Source organism: Lithobates pipiens, unplaced genomic scaffold (assembly GCF_037356315.1).
Source record: "Lithobates pipiens isolate NorthernLeopardFrog02 unplaced genomic scaffold, aLitPip1_a1.2 Scaffold_3, whole genome shotgun sequence".
NCBI lineage: Eukaryota > Metazoa > Chordata > Amphibia > Anura > Ranidae > Lithobates > Lithobates pipiens.
Genome location: NW_027507790.1, coordinates 10,410,897 through 10,433,044, shown reverse-complemented (window position 1 = coordinate 10,433,044; position 22,148 = coordinate 10,410,897). Strand labels below are relative to the sequence as shown.

Sequence of the window (22,148 nt, the reverse complement as noted above, 5' to 3'; positions counted from 1 at the left end):
TACACAATATTTTAATCTAGCAGCTTTTTTGAAGGTTTAGTATTTAGCCCTGGTTCACACCAGAGCTGCTTTGAAATCAAACTACTTCAGCTTCAGTTTGATTTCACTGCGGCTTGCGATTTAACAGAAGTCTATGCAAGTCGCAATGGAATCCCCAAAAAAGTAGTGCAGAAACGTTTTTTAAAGTTGCTGTGACTTGAGTCGCAACTATTTGAATAGTTCCATTGCTGGCAATGGAACTGTGACTTGTCATGCGATTTAAAATTGTCAAATCGCACCAGTGTGAACCAGGGCTTAGGAGCAGTAAAAAAATGTTTGGCTTTTGGGAGCGATTTGCCAGCAGAAAAAAATGCTGAACACTCCTAAATTCTGTCACCAGCATCCTTAACAACCAGTGAATAGCTGCATCCTTAAAAGATGGCTCATCAGCTGTCAGCGGGGGTTCCCTGCCGATGGCTGAATGTAAACAAAAGATGACGGCAATTAAAGCTTGAAAAAATAAAAATAAAAAACAGCATAGGGGAGCATACCAGGCGAACATACGGGGCCCTCTTCCCCACAACCCTGGCCAGGGGTTGTGGGAGCTTGCAGGTGGGGGGTTTAGCAGAATATGGAAGCCCCCTTTAACCAATAGCAATATGACGGGTGGCAAAGTCGTTTAGTTATCCTGATTGGACGTCATATAACGTGATCAAGATAACAAGCAGGTGCGCCGAGCTGCAATCAAGGGTGCTGTGTGTCAGTCTGACACACCACAAAGCAGATTGTGGTATGCTGTGACCAATCACAGCTGATTAACACGTGAATCAGGAAATGCAGATTAACGGCTTTCCTCGGTTCACGCCGACAGGGAGTGCCGCTCAGCAGCCTCCATCAGATGTGCCCGTCACCTACCAGCCTGTGCCCCAGAAAGAAAACCTGCCAGTGCCCATAAGTGGCAATCGGTGCCCACAACAGTGCCAAACAGTGCCCATAAAAGTGCCAATCGGTGCCCTTAAGATGCCACTCATTTATGCCTGTCAGTAGCTCCCCATCAGTGCCAGCCCATCAGTTTTTGAGTTATTTTCAAAATTGGCTGTCTTTTTTGTTTATAGTGCAAAAAAAACAAACAAAAAAAAAAAATTGTTGGAAGAAAAATGTCATTTGAATACAGCGTAGCATGACCGTGCAATTGTCATTCAAAGTGAGACAGCGCTGAAAGCTGAAAATTGTCCTGGGCAGGAAGGTGGCAAAGTGCCTGGCATTGAAGTGGTTAGCAAGGGGGCCCCCAGGTCCCCCCCCCCCCCCCCACGTGAATGAGTAGGGACCCTCACACAGTTTTTATTTTTTAATGCTGGCATTCTTTTGTTTGCCATGAGTCTTCGGTTGTTGCAGAGCGTGCGGTGCCCACATCCTTAACAACCCGCTATTCACGCCAGTCAACACAAAAACTGAAAAACTCCAGCAAAAGAATGCTGATATTGAGTGTTATTTAGTCAGCGTTTTTCCATCATATTTTCAGCTTAAGGGCTTTTCATATCTATGCATTGCAGTAGCACACAGAATTGCACCACATACATGTTAATGTGTTGGGGAGTCATTGAAAATGAATAGTTCCACAATGCACAAAGGTAATATACCTGTTATGCATTGCATAGCGACACACCGTAATGCACTACAGCATGTTGTAGTACACTACATTAGCAAAAATTGCGCAGGTCTCATTTCTAGTCAGTTGTTGTGCGCTAGCAGTTCCTGTACATTAAAATGTGGCACGTGCCCATTAAAATCCGTGCGCTGAACACACTGCATCAGATTGTCTTGATGTAAATGAGACCTAAGACATGTGAAGAAGGACATTAAAGCATAAAGCAGGTGAGGTTACTAGAGCACGAGATACAGACATACAACACGCCGTGTTTGAAAAGCATGTCCTTGCAAAAAAATAAAAAAAATAACTTGTTATATATTTTTCCAGATGTCTTTAGGGGATTTACAGGTAAATGATTAATGGGATTTTCAAAAGATGTTAATATTCACAATTCTTCAAGTCTTTGGAATTATGGAAAACATGACTTCTATAAAGGGGGCCCTAGAGTTAGGCTTGAGAAAAACAAAAAAATTAATGAGATGTGGGCCCCCTAATGAGGACACTAGAATAGGACGTGAGAAGTGACCCCCTGTTGAGGTCACTAGAGTAGGATATGAGGGGTGGCACACTGTCATTTGAGAGTTTTAAGAGGGGTTGACCCCTAACAAAGTTAGTTATTTCATGTGAGATTTAACCCCAAATAAAAATCACTAGTGGGTGATGTTGGGTGAATCCTCTAGCATATCACCTGAGTGTGAGGCGAAATCTAAAACTCCTAAAACTTGCTCTGTGCGTTATATGCAAATAGAAGCTACAGCTGCCCAAACGAAAGCTGCAACTGAGTTGATTGTAAGCCCCTGTCATATGGGCCATAAGAACCTTGATCCATTTTGTGCATTTAAAGGAATTCTATGCAGAGACAATGCAGAAGCTGCCATTGAGGACTACCTTATGAAAATTCTAATCTGAACTATAATGCCCCATACATGCGGTCGGAATTTACGACAGAAAAAGTCAGATCGGATTATGTTGTCGAGAAAATCTGATTGTGTGTGGGCTCTATCGGACTTTTTCCGGCAGAATTTCCAACGGAAAAAGTTTGAGAGCATGCTCTAAAATTTTCCAACAAAAAAATCCGATTGGATTTTTTCTGCTCGTGTGTAGAGAATTCCGACGCACAAAGTGCCACGCATGATCAGAAAAAATTTGGAGACGAAAGCTATTGGCTACTGGCCTCTATGTAGTCCAGTCATACAATGTTTACGTCACCTCGTTCCGAACGATCGGATTTTCCGACAACTTTGTACGACCGTGTGTATACAATACAAGTTTCAGCCAAAATCCATCAGAAAAAATCTTACGGATTTTGTGATCGGAATGTCCGACCGCGTGTATGGGGCATTAATGTGGCAACAGATCAAACATTGCAAACCTAAACAATTTACCCCTTATTTAAATTTCCATGGTGGTAATATACTGCTATAAGCCACTGTGAGAGTAGTAAGTAGCAGATTGTGGCACAGAAAATCTTAAAAAAAAGAATTCCAGTTATGGTATATTTTTTAAAGACTGGACCATTATAAAAATGTATATACCATACCCAGCCGATGGAAGCTGAAAATCTTGCTTCCGGGTCCTGTGCTGAGTGGCCAGCTTGATGTATTCTGAACAGGGCCATTCAGAGAATAATTTGCAATGCATCCTCCGATTGGATGAGGTGGAGTGCATGACATCATTGCCCTTCCAATCACAGAACGCTTTGCATTTATTCAGAGGATGCAAAGTATTCTCTGAATGGCACTTGTGCTGAGCAGCCGACATCCTGTGTTCACAATGCATCAGGCATAGACCCGCAAACAAATTAAGATCACTGAAGTAGTTTTATCTACTTCAGTGATTAGCAGATAGACCAATATATTTATGTGAAAAAAATATATACCATACCTGGAACTGAGGTACGTCATATGATGTCTGATGTCCTGGATATTGAGTGTAGTGCAGCTACAGGAATCATCCAGATATCTTTTTCAGCTGGCGATTCCCTGCACCGTAAGAACAATCATAGCGGCAGCTCAGCTGCTTGAAGAAGCACCTGAGGGCAGCAGAAGGGGGAACCCTTCCTGCCGCCCTCCGGTGCTTGTACCAGCTCGCCCGTGTGATCGGCGAGCAAGAGAAGGAACCCACCGATGCCAGAAGTTGAGCATAGAGATTTCCAAGAGACAGATGGTCCCCGAGTCCAATCTCTATGAACCCTCGGGGGCCCAGTCATGACATTATGACATCACATCTGGCCCGGTCGAAGTAATCAATGCCGGGTACTCGGCTGGAAAGGCCAAGATCGTTTATTTTTTTCTTTTGATCTCGGTCTTTCCTGCCTGAAGGAGAGCTGTGGTGTCTTCCAGAAGACAATCTACTATACATTTTTTAATAGTATTTCTAATATGTGAAGTTTTCACTGTTACCTTTGATTTTAAACTTGTCTGGTAGTATCTACCCAGCTATTCATATGCAGTGTGATCACTGATCTCATATATTCCTATGTGAGCAAATATCTTACCTTTCCAAAAGATTGTGAATGGCCTTGAAGAGTAGAGTCCGACACTCATAGGAAAGCCCATTTTCCCACAGTCCCTCTTCCTGCACTGCAAAAGAAATGTAGACTAGCATCAATTCAAACATGAACTTCTTTATGAACTTGTTACTTATAACAGGACAAAGTGACGTGTAGTGAAAACCAAAAGCATCTAAAACAGAACGTTGCATTTTTATTGTAATACCACCAATTAAAATGCATGTCATCTGATATAGGGGGAGAGGGGGCAGGAGATGGAACATGTTACACGACACATTCCAAAGACAAACTTATCAATTAACACCACACAGTGCAGGCAGTAAAAAGAACAACCAATTAAAATCTTGTGCTGGTCTAACTTCAGCCAGGTAAATTCTGGCCGATACCTGGGTTATTGCATTTGGTGTGATGGCTATGGTTTTACAGCAAAATCTGAAGAACCAATAACCACATTTTTAAGTGATTCTCTGTACATTTCAATGAGACGAAAGAAAATACATTTCTTACAAATATCACTGTACATATCATGGCCATAGACAAACAAAAGCAAAAAGTACCCATCAGGCTCTAGAAGCAGGCTTGTCTGTCAGGAGTGTGGAAAAGTCAGCCCAGCCAGAAATAATTGAAATTTATACAAGGTACACACAAAGATGCATGAAAAAGATTAAACTACCAACAAATTATGTTCTTGACAATTGCTTTAATTGTTTGGTTCATATTATATAGATAAAAATACACACACTTTTTTTGGCTTGTTTGCACAAACCACTGCTGACCCAAACGTCACATTGCACTGTTCCATTCAAAAACGGATAAACCTTTTCTTAGTCAAGTGTAGCCCATGTATGCTTCAATATTTACCTCTCTCTGTGATCCAGCAATCTAATTTATTTCATTATTGGTACCCTTAGGACAATATCAGCAAGTGATTTTTACAAAAGGGAGAGAGGCCAGCCCCTGCTTTTACTGAAATGTCTGCTGCTGTACAGTCCAAGTAAAACTTCATTATAAATACATTCAAGGTGCATCACAATAATGTGTGCAAAGTCTTGCTGTATGCTCTCTTTACAAATCAGAAGAAGCCTGTGTTCTGCCAGTGTTCTGCAGAGTGGGACCTTTGCTCTCTGTGTGAAAGAAGCGATGTGATGCCAGAGCTCTCCAATCAGAAGGGCGTATGCAATTTGCAGATTGTAGAGCTATAGGTCTAACTTGGCAGGGGGGATGTTGGACCTCTGCAATGATACTACTGCTTCCCCCAAATGGCAAAGGTCCCATTCTGCAGCATGCTAGCAAGGAGCAAGTTTTTCTGTGGAGTTTGTGGATTTTTTTAGAAAGAAAACAAAACATTGCGCACCTTTTGCTTTGATGCAACTGGTGGAGGAAGTTGTCATTAACAGGCTGAACTCAGAGAGAATGCAAGCATCATTCTGTCCGAAGATGACTGGCAGTGCTGAACTCAAGATAATATTGATTGCTATGAGTTAGTTAATGTACTTATCACAGCATTAAGATCTGTCTACTCCCTCTTTGGCCTTATTGGGCATCCCCGTTGACGACCAATGCTCTCATCAATCGAAAGTTTCTTATAGCCTTAGCCTATCTACTCTACAAAAAGATTTTACTGAAATGGTCGTCTTCAGACCAACCCACGGTGTCCGCTTGGGAGTCCAAGGTAAATGCAGCCCTGCCCTTATATAAAATGACCTGCTCAAATAGTGGTCGCCATTGGAAATTTGAGAAAGTGTCGCCCCCCTAGACATTTACCTAAACTCCCGCTGGTGGGGGGTTGGGTCTGGATGTTGGATATACCCTACTTTATGCTACCCCTGCGTCCCCTTGGACATACAATAACGCGCAGGGTTTATTTGACATGTGAACACTTGTCTGCAGAATTCAAAGTAATGATTGTCGACTCTATATTGCGGTTTTGCTGTACCATGTATGATCATCTTGTTTATGATACTAAGCTCTTTCTTTACATATGCTGTAAAGAGCCATCTTCTCAACAAAGCACGTCTGTTTAAAAAAAAAAAAAAAAAAGGAAGGAAGACCTGTCTTTTAGACTGCACATGAGCTGTAAATGTTTAGCTCAATGACACTCCCACAGCTTTCAACAATTTTAGCTGCAACTGTATGCAGCTTTTAGCCGCCTGCAGACACAATGACAGTAGCCTAACCTGTCAACAATTACATGCCTATTAGCCCTGTGCAAAACTGCTCCCAGGGAAAGTAATTAATAAGGAGTGTAAGAGAACAATATTGCTTGTTTCTTTACCAGAAGCGCTCCCTGCCTTTCCGTACACAGGATCAAAACCGTTTGAGTGCTGCTAAATCCTGGTCCTTAAGGCCCCTTTCACACGTGCGGACCGTATGTTCGTATTTCATCCATCCGTTTTCGGATGAAATATGCACATGCATCCCTATGGAATAGCGAGTGTCTGCGGATGAACATCCGCTGACACCAGATATCATCCGTCTCCACTATGGTCCGATTCTGCAGACGGAGGAAAATCCTATTTTTCTATCCGTCTGCAGAGCGGATCAGATGAACACTGACAGACGGTCCGTGTTCATCCGATCCCCCATAGAGGAGAGCGGAGATCTGACAGGGTAGTCCCTCCACTGTGCGCAGGGACCGCCCTGTCATCCGCTGGCTCAACGGGGATCAACAGAGCGATCCCCGCTGAGCAAGCGGATGTTCACAGGGCGGATCATTACGGATCCGTCAGGTGTGAAAGGGGCCTAAGGCTAGTCAGAGTGCAAGTGTGGATCTGGCCATCCATCTAGTACCTTTTACTGATATAGGGTACTCAAGAAAAATACCTGTACACTAAAAACACCATGCATATGTATTTACCAGCAATAGCTCCTTTAGCTAGAAATAATTGATATTCAAAACCCAGACAATTAAAAGAGTAATTTGGGAATACAAAAAAACTAAATCATACTCCCTTAGATGGCTGAAGCACTCATCCCAGCTGCAGGTGCCCCCCGTTGGCGCTACACAAACGCAGATCGCTCAGTTCTCGGTCTTCTCTGAGCAGAGAGGTCGTTACTGTCGGTCAGCAAACCCTTAGTTCTGCCTCTCCAGTGCTCACTGGATTTCTGCACTGTGGAGGGGGTGGGAGCGACTGGCTCAGGCTCTCAGCGGCTTGATGAGAGGCTGAGCCAGCTGGTGATCCAGGCATCTGGGTGGATCCGGACTGTAAAGTCAGGATCTCTTCAGAGCCTGGACTGGCTGAGTGACTTCAGCAGGTCATAGGTGTGAAGACCGAAGTGCACTCCTGTGATCCATAGGAGAAGTAAGACCAAAATAGTATTGGCCATACTTCTCCTTTAAATGTAGAAATAATGTTTTTAAAACTGCTGCCAACAGTAAACACCACTAGTACCACTACAATAGGCCGCTCAAATGTGCACATGTACATATTCCAAATGTACAAATAATATAAGAGCAATGACCACCAAGGTATCAAGCAAGCAGTTACAAAGTAGTACAAATATCACATTGTAGGTTAACAGCAAATTGACAGTGTTCAAGCAACAGGGGAAGAGATGAAACTGCACTGTAGATAAATATATAACATAGCATTCAATGTGATAAACACTGTGTAGGACACAGAAAAAGGCGGGAGGGGGATTTGCTAACCGATGAATAGAAGGGAGGAGGGAGTGTGTCAGATCCCAGAGAACTTGGAAGGTGGATAGCATATGCTGCAGTGAGTCAGTGCTGGCAGCTGGAGGGGGAGCTGCCTTGGAAGTCGAAAGCTTCAGACCTGCAGTTGCAAAGGACATTCCTTCCCACTTACCATACCTTCACTCCAGTAAACATTTGTTTTGTATTCCCGTAAAGCGTTACTAAACCTCATTCACTAAATCTGATTTCCCACAGAACATGGAAATGCAATTCGTTTAGTAAATATAAACTGCTAAATACCTTTTCTCATCAGCAGCATAGCAGTCTTGTGACTTCTATCAGTGTCTGGTAAAGCTTGTAGGAGTTTTCATTCTACTCTGACTATCCTATGAGGCTGCAGCAACCCTGACCCTCTGTCTGGACAGTGCTGATTGCATGTGATCAGCACAGGGCCACTTTCCCAAGTAGTAACACCCAAACTGAGCATGTGCAGAGTGACGCCAATGGAATGGGTTCAGTAAGAGAAGGTGAGGATAAGAGAAGACAAGATCAAATAGCCTTTTTTATACTATGCAGAGGATTAACCCCTTAGGTTAATCTTAAAAAAAAAAGAAAAAGAGAAAAAATGCCATTCCAGTATGTATTCTCAACTTTTTTTTTTTTTTAAAAGTACCTTCTATCACAAAGCTTTTTGCAATAGAGATTGAGCTGTAGCCAAGGTTTTTAGTTCCGTTTTCTTGGGGATACCTTCTATTGCTCTCAATCTCCTTTTTTTCTATGGTGATCTGTTAGAAGTTGACTATGCTCCCTCTCAATGGTCTCCCTCAGGGAACAGGAACTCCACCCTTCCAAGTTACCCTTAATCTCTGCCCCCTACCCATCTCTGAGCACCATTCCTTGGTTCCACCACCTCCCAGTACAGCACCTTTCAGAGAATACAGAACCAAGTATTTTGTGCTGCTGAGTAATTATGTATGACATTTGTTAATGAAAACAAGAAAGATAGTAAAACAGATTCCTTGTAATGAGCAGCAATAGACCCTACCCCAGCAACAATAGACTCCACCCCAGCAACAATAGACTCCACCCCAGCAACAAGACTCCACCCCAGCAACAAGACTCCACCCCAGCAACAAGACTCCACCCCCCAGCAACAAGACTCCACCCCCCAGCAACAAGACTCCACCCCCCAGCAACAAGACTCCACCCCCCAGCAACAAGACTCCACCCCCCAGCAACAAGACTCCACCCCCCAGCAACAGATTCTCCACACAATAAATGACTTTTCCCCAGCAACAATGGACCCCCCCACAACAAAGTACCATCCCAGCAACAACAGAGCCTCCAGCAGCCAGCAACAATAGATCTCTCCCTCAACAGTAGATCCCACCCAACAACAATTGACCCCGCAGCAAGATAAGACACCCCCCCCCCCCCCCACTAGCAACAGTAGACTTACCCAGCAACAAATAGACCCATCACACAAGAACAGATCCCCACCAGTCAGCAACAATAGACCTTCCAGCACCCCTTACCAGTACATAAATTCACATGGATTACAAAGAAAACTGCTTGCTCCAAACACATTTTTCAGGGCCGTTGAGTAAAGGGTGTGTATTGATTATTTTTGCAGAATAAGTATAGTGGGTTGATTTACTAAAACTGGAGAGTGAAAAATCTGGTGCAGCTCTTCATAGAAACAATCAGCTTCCATTTGTTTTTGTCAAAACTTAAAGGATAAGTTCACTTTTTTTTTTTTTTTAACATGTTACACCAGGGTGTAACATGTTACAAATTCACCTGCCCCCGCAACTCCCTGATGTCACAGGCGGTGGGGAATCATCTCCCCCTGCTTTCTGCCGGAATCTGCAGAAACGCGGTCGAGCAGGACTCTGCCCACCTGGCCACGCCACTCATTCACAGAGTTCTGTGAATTGAAAACCACAAGATCTGGAAGCTTTTGCGGCTGTCGGCCTAAAGTTCTCAAAGAACTACCATGGCGCCATTGAGTGCTGTGGTAGTTCTTTGATGCTTCCTGTTAATGTGCAACTCCTTGGCCGTACAATAGCTTACACACACAGCCTGCAAGAGCCCTGCATAGCATCTACAATCTGCCAATTGGGGGTGCAATTCTTTCCAGGCTCCAAATAAAAAAATAAAAAATATGCTAATTTTTTTTTACCTGCAAAAAGATGTGCAGTTATTTATTTTTAAAACGTGAACTTTAAAAAAAAAAAAATAGTAGAAGTTAGAAGCCGATTTGCTACCATGCACAGCTGCAACAGATTTTGCACTCTCCAGTTTCAGTAAGGCCCCTCTCACAGGTGCTACAGCGCTAAAAACAGCGCCTGAAAAAAAAAATGGTCCCTTTCACTCCAGTGTGAAAGCCGGAGGGCTTTCACACTGGAGAGGTGCGCTAGCAGGACGGTGAAAAAAGTACTGCTAGCAGCATCTTTGGAGCAGTGAAGGAGCGGTGTATTCAATGGGGCAGCACGGCTATACGGGCGGTTTTAACCCTTTTTTCGGCCACTAGCGGGGAGGTTTTAGCCCCCGCTAGCGGCCGAATATTGCCACTAAAACTATAGTAAAACTGCGCTAAAAATAGCGCCGCTTTACCGCCGACGCCCGCACTGTCCCAGTGTGAGAGGGGCCTAAACCATCCCCATTGTGTCATGTTAAACATGAACAAAAATAGTTCATGATTAAATTATTATTATTTGTGTCAGAAACCGTTTTGATAAACTGTCTTATGTTTGGCCATAAAAGTAAACAAAAACGTTCCCAAAGAATATTCATCTTGTGGGACTGCCATGTGGGAAAAGATCAAATATTTATCCACACTACTATGCAGTTATACGGGGGTGAATACAATGTCCAGACACTCCTAAAACGTTGAGCAGAATTGGTGCTGCTGCCCACAGTTAGGACTCGAAGCTCAAAGTAGTAGCTCCCACAGGCTTTTGAGCTCTTATTTTTTCTGCGTGGAAACGAATGTGCTCATGTACAATAGGGCTTATTCAGGCATATGCTCCTACAGGCACAAAATAAACCCCCCACCAAACCCACGTTTTTGAAGGGAGCTAGTGCCCAAAGAGCTCAAAAAAACGCACAAAAACATTTGTTCCAGCTTTTTGTTGTTTTTTTATACAGCAGTTAAGAAAATACTATCTAGGAGGGTTTGTGAAAAAAACGCTTATGCTAAAAAAGCTTGAAAGAGCTTAAAAATGCGAGAAAGAAAAAAAAAAAAAAAAAGGAAGAATAAGCTTCTTTAAGCTTTTATAAGCAGAAATAAAAGCTCAAACGCCTGTAAAAAATGCATTTTTTTTTTTTGAGCTGCAGTGTGCATGCGCCCTAACCCTCACTTTTATTGCAACAGGCAACAGCGACTACACAAAACTGCTCTTTAAATAGGGTTACAAATGTAATATACTGCAGCTTACCAGAATTTAGATGTAATGGTTGCAATCATTTTTTGATTTCTCATTTATTTTATACCCAGGTAAATTATGTTATTGCAGCTACATGGGCGACTAGCGCCAGCAAATAACAGCGGTGGGAATCTGCTGATTCAGCCACCTGTGAGTGGATAGCTGCAGCCTCCAAGCCCTGCACACATCAATGACAGGTCAGCTGCAGCTATCCATGGCTGTCCACCCAGCCAGCAATTACCTGCCAGGCGATCACTGCTGGAAGCACACAAAATGTGTCATTGAAATTTAGAGCTCTGCAGCTGTAGCTAGCCATGCACAGGTAGCTGAAACCCCTATAGGAATCACCAGATTCCTGCCAATGTCAATCACACAGGCACTAGTCACCCACGCAAATGTAGCCTCATACATTTAGTGCCTGTGTTAAACAGCTTTTGTTAGAATCAAATGGGTTTTGCAATACTATTCAAGTCTATTGGAATGCAAAACACACTCGAAGGAAGCCAAGTTCCAGTAAGGAGGTCAAGCGCAGGTCAAATGCACCTTTCAAAAAATTCAAAATACTCTCAAACTGGTGCCATCAATCCATGGAAAAAGCCCTTTACAGGTTACAGGGTGACAACACTCCCCCCACCGCACTGTATCGTTGGCACCTTATGACAGGAGGAACATTAGAATTACAGAACACCTCGCCCTCCCATAATATCAGGGTTGTTCTGTAGTCCACAGAGAGAACTTGACAGGACGGATAACTGCTTGAGATAAAAGTGCAGAGTTCACCTGACACAGGATGGCCCTGGATTTCTGACAGGACAACAGGTTTTACTTTCCTTTTGAGAGGATTAGATCCCTAACTGTAGTGATTTTTTGGTATCAGCACTTTCTAAATCACTGAAATAGGATGAGTACAGGAGTTCAGGATTTCTGATACTTGGTTATACAACTCAAGTACTAAAACCAGACAACTAGCGTTTTCAGAAAGATGCCAGCAATCGCTGTTCCATCAAGGCTTTTCTGACAGGTTTACTTTAAACCACACAGAAATCATCCCATTTATTTTCTGATTCGCTACTTTCACATGCACCATTTTATCCATCTATTTATTGGTGTCAGTCAATCAAAGGCACATCTAAACAATCACAAATCCAAGGGAGTGATATATCATTGATGAAAATAAAAGCAATTCAATTTGTAAATTGACAGCAGTGTCCAACTTCTAAAATTATATCTGCACCACAGCAAATTTAAAAGAATGGTTGATATAAACAAATGTTTATATAGTAAATAAAAATTACGGCTCCATGCACACTAGAATTTTTTATAAACTACAAAAACACTTAAAAAACCGATAATAGTTTTTTTGCCAGCTTCTAGTAGCGTTTTATTCGTGTTTTTACAGTGCATGGAGAAGGGAGAGAAGAAAAAAAAACGCTAGAAGAAAGCTATGAAGACCTCTTTCACACTGCGCCGCCCATATCGTCAGTGGTAAAACGCTATTTTTAGCAGCGTTTTACCGTCGGATTTGCTCAGAATTTCGGCCACTAGCGGATGAAAAAAGGTTAAAACCACCCACAATAGCGGCATTTTGCCAGCGGTAAAGCCGCGCTGCCCCATTGATTTCAATGGGGAGCAGCGGTGGAGGAGTGGTAAACACACCACTCCTTCACCACTTCAAAGAAGCTGCTGGCAGGACTTTTCCTGATGACCTGCCAACGCACCACTCCCTCAGGCTTTCACACTAAAAACAATGGAGCAGCTGTTTGAGGGTGGATTGCAGGCGCTATTTTTACCGCTATAGCGCCTGCAAAACGCCCTCTGTGCGAAAGGGGTCTTAGCGTTTTTTTTTCTTCTTCCAGGAAACCGCTCCCAAAAGCTCTACAAAAACTATATTTTATTGCTCCAAATGCGGAAGCTCAAAAACTGCTAATAGCCTAAAGTAGACACATAGGATAACAGAATTAAGCTTCTAAGAGCAGAGAAAATCCTAATAACATTTCTAAAACAGACTCCTAGAAGATGCAGCGAATGCAACTTTCACCAAACATTCATCACAGGTGCATTTTCCTGTTGCATGTGTTTTACATCAAAGAGATTGACTCACCTGCAGTGAATGTCACATTTGCTGCTTTATAAATATGCCCTCCCATGAAAATCTGACACATTATTTGGTTAAATTGTTTCTCCAGGGAAAAAAGATAATTGCAACAAATTGTTGTACTAAATCTGGCCATGGATGAAAATTCTATTCAGAAGGGACCGGTCAAACTTTAAACTTTAAAAACTTTGACTGTTAACAGGAATGTATGAAATCTTTTCTCAATCATTTTCGATCAGCAAAAAAGAAACCAAGTCATCTATCGCTACCTTTACACTGGCAAACACGGTCATTGAAGATTACTGACGGAAACCTATAATATACCTAAGCTTGGAGGCTACCATTGCTGGCCACTCTTGAAAATAGTAGTTTGTACTCAACTTCCCAGCTGCTATAGTCGCGAGTTTGCTCCTATTTTCTCACCTGATGGCCTTCTCATGGAACTAAAGTTTGTCAGCCTCTTCTGATAGCAATAAAGTTTAAAAAAATATAAGTATAATAACCCCCTCCTTAAAAAAAAAAAAAAGAAAAGAAAATATTGTTAAAAGCCCCCTCCACATATACGCATCAAGTGCATGAAAATGATGATTGCTGGACATATTTTAGGTATCATCAAGCATACAGGAGATCAGCAAGGATGCATCATTCACACTCACCTCTAAATTAGTAAATTGTAAAGGCTTTTAAAGTGTCACCTATGAACAATTTTGTGTACAATATTTTTTGCTGAAGGCTCTCGCAACTAATTGTAGTAACTCGCATGCATTCCCCAATGTGATTACCTTTCAGTGATCAGCCCTGGACACACTGTCTGCGATTAGCTGCGAGTGGCTTAAATTAGCTGCGGGAGCCAGCAGACTCCTGTTGCTTTAAATGGACCTGCCTCCCACAGCTAATCGCCGGGACCGCCACCAATTCTCTCGCATCTACATTCTATCAAGCAGAAATGCAGGTGTGAATGTTGTCCAACCCCAAACCAAAAAAATATTGTAGCCTACTGGTGTTGTGGCTGTATTTTCTTTTTCCAGCTCCTTTTGCTTTATTTTTACCTGGTAATCCTGCAAATAACACATGTCCTGTCCTTGAGTGGCTACATCGCTCTATGGCGGGAGCTATGGTTGTCACCTTGTGCTTCTGATGTGGACTACAAACACATCCATCTGCATTCCAGGAAGGGTAGGGCAATTGGAGTTTACAGCAGATAGCTAGGAAGTAAGATAATTTTATGTGCAGCTCACAGGAAGTGACAAGGACACTGCATGTTTGGCAAGATCGACAGATATTTTCCAAAAAAGGTTCCTAACTTGAAAGAAAAACAGAAACAAAACAAAAAAAAAAAAAAACAGTCATTACATCTAAGGCAGTATGGTGCAATATATTGCATTTTTGTTCAGGGGTTGAGAATATCTTAAAAGAAAAAAAAAATCCAACACTTTACTTGAGGTTGACTGGATGCAAAATATAAAAAGTTTTTCTCCACTGGTTCCTTAGACTGAGTCAGTTCAAGCATCAAAGAGACCACAAAAAAGTTTGACCCTATAAGGGGTCACGGACATATGGGTTTCTTTGTTATATATCATGCCATAAAAAAAGGGGCTGGCATCCACTGTCCTATCCAACACAAATCCTAACACAAATCAAAGGTTGTGATATTTGTGTCCCACAGAAATTAAAAAGCACCGCTTATACAGACATGAGCTTTTTTTTTTTTTCAGCCTATAAAAGCACCTCCATGTTAGCCTATGTGTCATGCACGCATAGGTGTTTACAGCCATATTAGATAAAGGAGCGTTTACAGGCTGGAAAAAAAAAATCCACAAAAAAGGGGCATTCTTGAGAGCAGCGGTTCTGGCCAATAGAATGCATTTATGTTTAAACGCTATATGCACAAAAACACACCTATACTTGTGCATGATACACAGCTTTTAGTGCTTTTTTATGGTGCATTTTCCCACCAGCAGTTCTGCAGGGCCTTTTTCAGATCCTCTGTGTGCATGGCCATAAGATCAACATGAAATCTTGTTTGTATGTTTTCAGATGCCCAAGCTTGCATGTAAAGTCACCATTAGAACATTCAGCAGACGCAAGTAACAAAACAGTTAAAATTGCCAAGGCAGCGCTCCTCTCCTCTACAGTACTCTGTTTTATGTGTCTCTCTCCAACCAATTGGCAAAAAGCTGCAGCAGCACATGTTACATCCACAACAGAGCAAGGAGCTGCTAATGGGGGACTTGGATCTATGCCTGGCCTCATCACTCACAGACACAAGGGGGAGGGAAGTGCAGGGTGAAAGAAATGACGAGAGCAGAGTACAAAAGACACACTGCTAGCAAGAATAAGGGGAAATAAGGAGGAAACGATAAGGCGTACAAAGGAATGTGAACAAGATACTGACTGAGCCGGGCTATTTACAGGTGAAGGCGTGAGACATGGCAGGAATGACACAACTGTACACTGCCATTTTCACCAATTAAATGCAAGGTTTTTGTTCAGAACTGGGAATATACAACCTCCATTTCATACCATGCTTTACCACATGCTATATTTCAAAAGAATACGATTTCTGAAAGTTTAGTAAATCATAGCCAGTATACCCATTTTCATGGAATACAGATAGCTGGTATAAACATGCAAATATTAAAGTTCTTAAAAGGATAAGTTCACCTTTAACAAAAAATAAATAAAAAATTGCATACACGGGTGCAAAAATCAGACTCGTGCAGACATTTCCTCTAGGTTTCTTCCTGTACGGGCTTTCTGTTTGAAAGCTGGAAGTGTCAGTGGACTACGAGGGCAATCATCAGCGCTACATATTCAGAAGGTAAACTTAGTTTAACTAGCCATAAATGAGCTGTTCATCAAGCCATCGTTGACCTTTGTCAGCAAGCATTGTTGAGCAATTATTTTTTTTATACAATACAGTTTTCAGTTTTCCTTTTTTGTATCCCAGTGCTGCAAACTTACTCCAGTGTTTTCAGACATGGGGGTTGATTTACTAAAACTGGAGAGTGCAAAATCTGGTGCAGCTAAGCATGGCAGCCAATCAGCTTCTAACGTCAGCTTGTTCAAGTAAGCTTTGGCAAAAAAATAAATAAATCCTGGAAGCTGATTGGTTTGAGCTACACCAGGTTTTGCACTATTCAGTTTTAGTAAATCAACCCCACAGTCTACATGCAATTACTCTAGCTTTAGCTGCAAAACATTGTTTTGGATGCCGTCCTGATAGTGACAATGGTGGACCATAAGTGTGCAATGGGTGTTAGTCCAGTGTTGGGGTGGGAAGGCAGAAGCACAACTGGGAAACAGATGTCACCCCATAACAGAGTGCTTGAACAAGGCAAGCACTGAAGGATTAACAGGTATTCTTTTAATGAAATCTACAGATTTAGGCTATTTTCCCACTGAGACGCTTTACAGGCATTCTAGCGCTAAAAATAACGCCTGTAAAGCGTCTCTCCTGCCAATCCAGTGTGAATAACCAAGCGCTTTCACACTGCAGTGGTGTGCTTGCAGGACGGTAAAAAAAAAGTCCTGCGAGCAGCATCTTGGGGCGGTTTAGGAGCGGTGTATAAATTGCTCCTAAAACGCCCCTGTCCATTGAAATGAATGGGCGCCGCTGAAGTGCCTGAAAAGCGATTTTGTAGCGGTGCTTTTAACCCCCCTTTTTTGGCCACTAGCGGGGGTTGAAAGGGCCCGAAATGTGCTGCTAAAAACGACAGTAAAGCGCCGCTACAACTAGCACTGCTTTACTGCCGACGTTCTCACCACCCCAGTGTGAAAGGGCCCTTAAAGCGTAACTACACATCTGTAGATGACTTGTAGAAATGAAGATAGGGGAAAGTACTGACAAAGTCAAGCAGAGAAGAACCCAGGCAGGGCTGACAGTGATACTTGGGACTGAGTGCAGCCATTTACGTTTGGCAGGATCATCAAGGTTTTCGCAGTACTACTTTTGCCACATAGGTTTCATCACAAACATGTAAATGGGTCTTAACCAGCATTATTATTGCATGCACTTCAAAGGTTGTTTTATTTTTTTTATTTTTTTTTAAATGTAGGAATCTAATTTAAGGGGGTTGGCACCATTATCCATGAGGGCTCGCTGCCCCTATTATTATTATATATCCCAAAACAGTCTATGAATGAAAGAGAAAATCCCCATATCAGACAACTTTAAAAGGACCCTTGCACACCATGCTGTTCCCATTATGCCGTTGCCTTTGGGAGTCATGCTTGTAACTGTCATTGGATTGCAATGCCTCATGGGACTTGTAGTTCTGCAACAGCTGGAGGGCCACAGGTTGAGCATCCATGCCTTAAAGCATGTTATACAGCGCAGTGCTTGTGGTGTGTAATCCCCCCCCCCCCATATCACCTGAAATACCTGGCTGATCCTGCCTGGTTTTGCCCTCCCCCCTGTAAACTAACCAAAGTTTATCATGACTGCAGAGCCCTGACACTGTGGTCAGTTTATGTGCCTCCATCATAGACTGTCTCTCCTTGCTCCCTCTCCCTCTCCGCCAGCTGTCATGGCCGATTGCTTCCCTCCTGCTGCAAAAATTTTTGTTTTCCTACTATAATCCCCGATGCATGTTATTTATCAAAAATATGCCACTCAGGTAAGTATTTAGGGAATTGAAGGGACAATACTGCTACTGGGACATTTTCCACCTTAATGTAGGCAATGAATGCATTAAGGTAAAGCATGCCCTGGCTTTAGCACCAATTAGGTTCTGCTTTAACACTCTAATTTCTGCATTCATCAGTGCATGACCACACAACCTTTCTTCCCTATTCATTTCACAAGATTTAGTATTTCCGTTTGTGAGTAGTTTTCTTTTGTACCCTTTTTAATAAATATCATCCAAAGGATAATGCACAAGGCTGGTGCGCCCTCTTTTCTATTTTTGACTTCTAGGGTTCCCCACTCTTGAGAGCAGCAAGGCCTGTGTCATTACATAGCTGTATGATGGTTCGCTTGTGCGCAGGAGTGTGTCTTTTATTTTCAGGTCCTGCCCCCAGGACTGGAGCTGTCAGCTAAGGATCTGGCCTGTCCAAGGCATTGGTGGGAGGGATCAGATCCTTGACGGACAACTCTACTCTGCTTTGCATGGACTGGGGGAAGGGGTCTGAAAAAAATTGAGGCAAGGTCAGAGGACATGTGACTTACTTGGTTTTATGTGTAATGTGACCCCCTTTATACAAAAAGCTAAAAAGGCATTTATTATTCAATTCCTAGAGTGCTTCCAATGTGAATCAATGGCTGCTGGTGTGCCCCAAAATTCAGATCTGGCAGTAATATGCGCTTAGGGAATCGCTTTAAGATGAAGTAGATCTGTAAAAAAAAAAGGATGCCACTACATTTCTTAGGCGAAAACTCCTTCAGCATTGTAGCAAACCAAAATTGGTTCATGCAAGGCCAGAATGTACACGATGAAAAAAGCAGATGGGGAAAAAAAAAAAACACACACACACATTCAGAGCACTTAATCTAATAGTACACAGCATTCAAAACCCAATCACAACAGTTCAGACAAAAGTTTCCAACGGAACATGAATGAAAATTTTTCTTGTTTGATAACTGGATGAACGATTTTTGTGTCATTTATTACACTTTTCGGATCAAAAAAAATCTAGAGACCAAATGACGCATAATCAGAAATGAAAGAATGTCCCAGAAGAGAAAAAGGGCAATGAAAACAATTATTGTGTAAAATGAAAAATGTTCTTTAACATGAAAAATATATATATATATTTTGCATATCAATTGACCATCTAAGATTTGATAATCCTTTTTTGTGAATATTTTTTTTATACAAGACTAGCATGCATAAAAAAAAAAGCTCATCGCGTGTGTTTAAGAAATTGACGTTTATATGCTGCACTTGCTAGAAACTGCCAGCAGAGCACGCCAAATAATTCATCACCAAAAATAGTTACCTGCTTTCTAAGCTTTAACTCATCACAATGCAATAATGACTGTGAAACATATACAATGCACTGAGACATAAAGGAATGCTACAGCAAGTATTTTATTGTGGGTAAGGGTCACAACCTCTCAGGTTTTTATTGGCACGTATATCCAAAGCATATATTTACTTCTCACTTCCTTTAGTTTTGCTGCAAACAGAAGAAGTGGAGGCTTCTCTTAAACCCCTAAAGAGAGTAAAGATGGCAAAATGCAAAAAAAAAATAAAAAAAAATAAACGGAAATTCCGAATGAGGGGAAGGTTTAGAAACCCTATCCTGTTACACAGGGGATAAAAAAAAAAAAAAAAAACATTAAAACATTGAAGTACAGCAGTAATGTCTTCTTAAAAGCTTATTCCTGTTCTTCAGTGGTTGCAGCTGTACAAATCATTTCAATATGACCCTGTGTGTATCCAGATTTACCAATGTATAGCATGGACACCATAACATTTAGAACCAATTCATGGCGCCATATTTGGTAACCATCAATTCATCAAGGCTCGGAGCACTGAGAAAGGATAGTCATTTTTGCTATGGTACAGGGCCAAAAAAAAGAGAAACCTTCCACTAACAAATGCTTAAACACATTCCTTTTTTTTCCACAGTCTATTACCGATTTGAAACCAGAGGCTTACAGCTCACAAACCCAAATACACAGGCGAGTTGGAAGGGAAATAATGTAAAGATTTAGGAGACTTTTAAAGCAGTTTTTGTTCCATTTCTTCAGTTCCTTCCTGGTTCCTGGCCTAGGCCACACTGATCCCATACATCCCAGGAGTCTTTCTTCTTATATGTGGGAGGAGGGGCTTAGCTCAGCTAAGTACACCTCCCTGGCCTGCATGCCTGACCTAAGGCAGCCCATGAATGAGTCTTTTCATTCAAGCAGTAGGTTGAGCCACTACAGCACTGGATCGAGTGAGGACTCAGGTAAGTATTTAGGGAAGTGAAGGGACAATACTGCTACTGGGACATTTTCCACCTTAATGTAGGCAATGCATTAAGGTAAAGAATACCCTGGCTTTAGCACCAATTTAGGTTCTGCTTTAACACTCTAATTCCTGAGTAAGGCCTCACGAACATGGATGTATAAGCAGTGTCTGTGTGCTAAAATGTAAAATCCCTGAGCCCAGAGAGCCATACATGCCACGTACAGCCACCAATACTAGAGCATGGCTTACACAGCTGTGCTGGGGTAAATGTGGATTACTTCTGCATTGATCAGTGTGTGACCACACAACCTTTCTTCCCAAATTCATACCTTTCACATTTGGGGAGAATGGACATAGAAGCACACGCGGGTAACCACTTCTACTGGTGGCTGTACGTGGAATCCATTCTGCTGATTATAGGTCCACATGCAGCAACTGTTTAGATTGGATGGGGCAGGGGAAATGAATCGTCTTTTTCTTTGTTATCCATGACAGTGTTAGCAATAATAACCCTCCTTTATTGGTGTATGTGAAAGTGTCAGCAAAAAAAAAAAAAAACACCACCCCACCACTGAGAAACGTTTTCATAGTTGCAAGTAACACAATCTGTGAATGGGAAGGGAATTCTGCAACTGTTTTACTCTCCCATTCAGAGATTTTGTTATACACTATAAAACAACTATTCTCAATGGGAGCGGGAGGAAGGAGGGTGCAAGTCCAAGTCCATCCAAAAGTAATCACTGCAGCTTCACAGAAGATTTGGAGCCATTAACCCTGAAAGAACTGGAGGATTAGCAGCAGGAAGAGGACAAGGCATCCCTGCACAGAAGATTTCTACAGGATCCAGTTGCCTGCATTACGTGGAACATACTTCATTTTTTAGGGCATTAAAGCTTTAGTTTTATTTTTATTTTTTATTCTAAACTTCAGCTTTAATCAATACATACAACATGATGTAATGAATGATGTAGAGGTTGGAGGGGGGGGGGAGGTAAACAAGATTAACAGGCAGGTGACATATACTGTGGTATAAGTCATGTAAGTGGTTGCAAAGGCACAGGGTTTTTTTTTGCCTTCTTGCATTCTATGCATGAAGGTAAAAAACCCTGTGTGCAGCAGCACCCCCAGCCCCCCTAATATTTATCTGAGCCCATCTCATTGTGATGCCCATGACAGCCTTGGCTCCCACTGCTGTTAATCACAGCCAGTGAGCCAATCTGTGGCTCTGTGTGTGAATGGACACACAGAGCGGCAACTCGGCTTGGGTGCACCCAGTAAGAGAGAGAAGCCAGGAGCACCAGCATGGGAACGAGGAAGAGGAGAATCCAGGCTGCTCTGTGCAAAACCACTTCACAGAGCAGGTAGGTATGACATGTCTGTTATACGTTTTTTTTTACGGTTATAAAAAACAAAAGGCTTTATTATCACTTTAATATCTTCAAAAGAAGAAAAAAAAAAAAAACGTGTTTACGTCATTACAGTTGTAGCATTAGATGACTATTCATGAAAGGTTTAAAATGACAAAATGGTTTCCATTTGAAAAAAAAAAAGAGGAATTCTAAAGCTTGCATAAAACAATCTTAGGTTTATTTGTTTTTTGTTTTTTTTATTTTATCAAGAGATAAATTCCATTGACAAATACATGACACAAAAAGTGCCTAGATATACCATATTATTATTATAGTTTTATTTACACAAAATATTTTTTTTTTCCCACGGTTATCTTGTGCGACAGTCCCCATGTAGTCCCAGGTTCAGCCATCCTGGCAATAATCTTATTCTTTGGCTGCAGGGGAGCATGGGTATTCTTATACACACACCGCCTGCTCGCTTGAGCTGGTCTGGTTTTAATTCAGCCAGCTTTGCATATAATTTATTACTTTGTCGTACACCTCCCTCCCTTGAGATGTCTGCATTTTTCTGTCACTTCCCCCATCTCTCCCTTTC

The 22,148-nt window shown here is 42.0% G+C and overlaps 1 protein-coding gene across 1 annotated transcript in view; it reads right to left on the bottom strand.

The window, feature by feature from the left end:
• Positions 1-22,148, bottom strand: part of MED13L (mediator complex subunit 13L) — a 227,212-nt gene that overhangs the window by 69,032 nt on the left and 136,032 nt on the right. Inside the window, exon 3 of the mRNA XM_077461264.1 lies at positions 4,128-4,212. Coding sequence (XP_077317390.1) covers positions 4,128-4,212 — 85 coding nt within the window. The remainder of the gene's footprint in view (positions 1-4,127; positions 4,213-22,148) is intronic.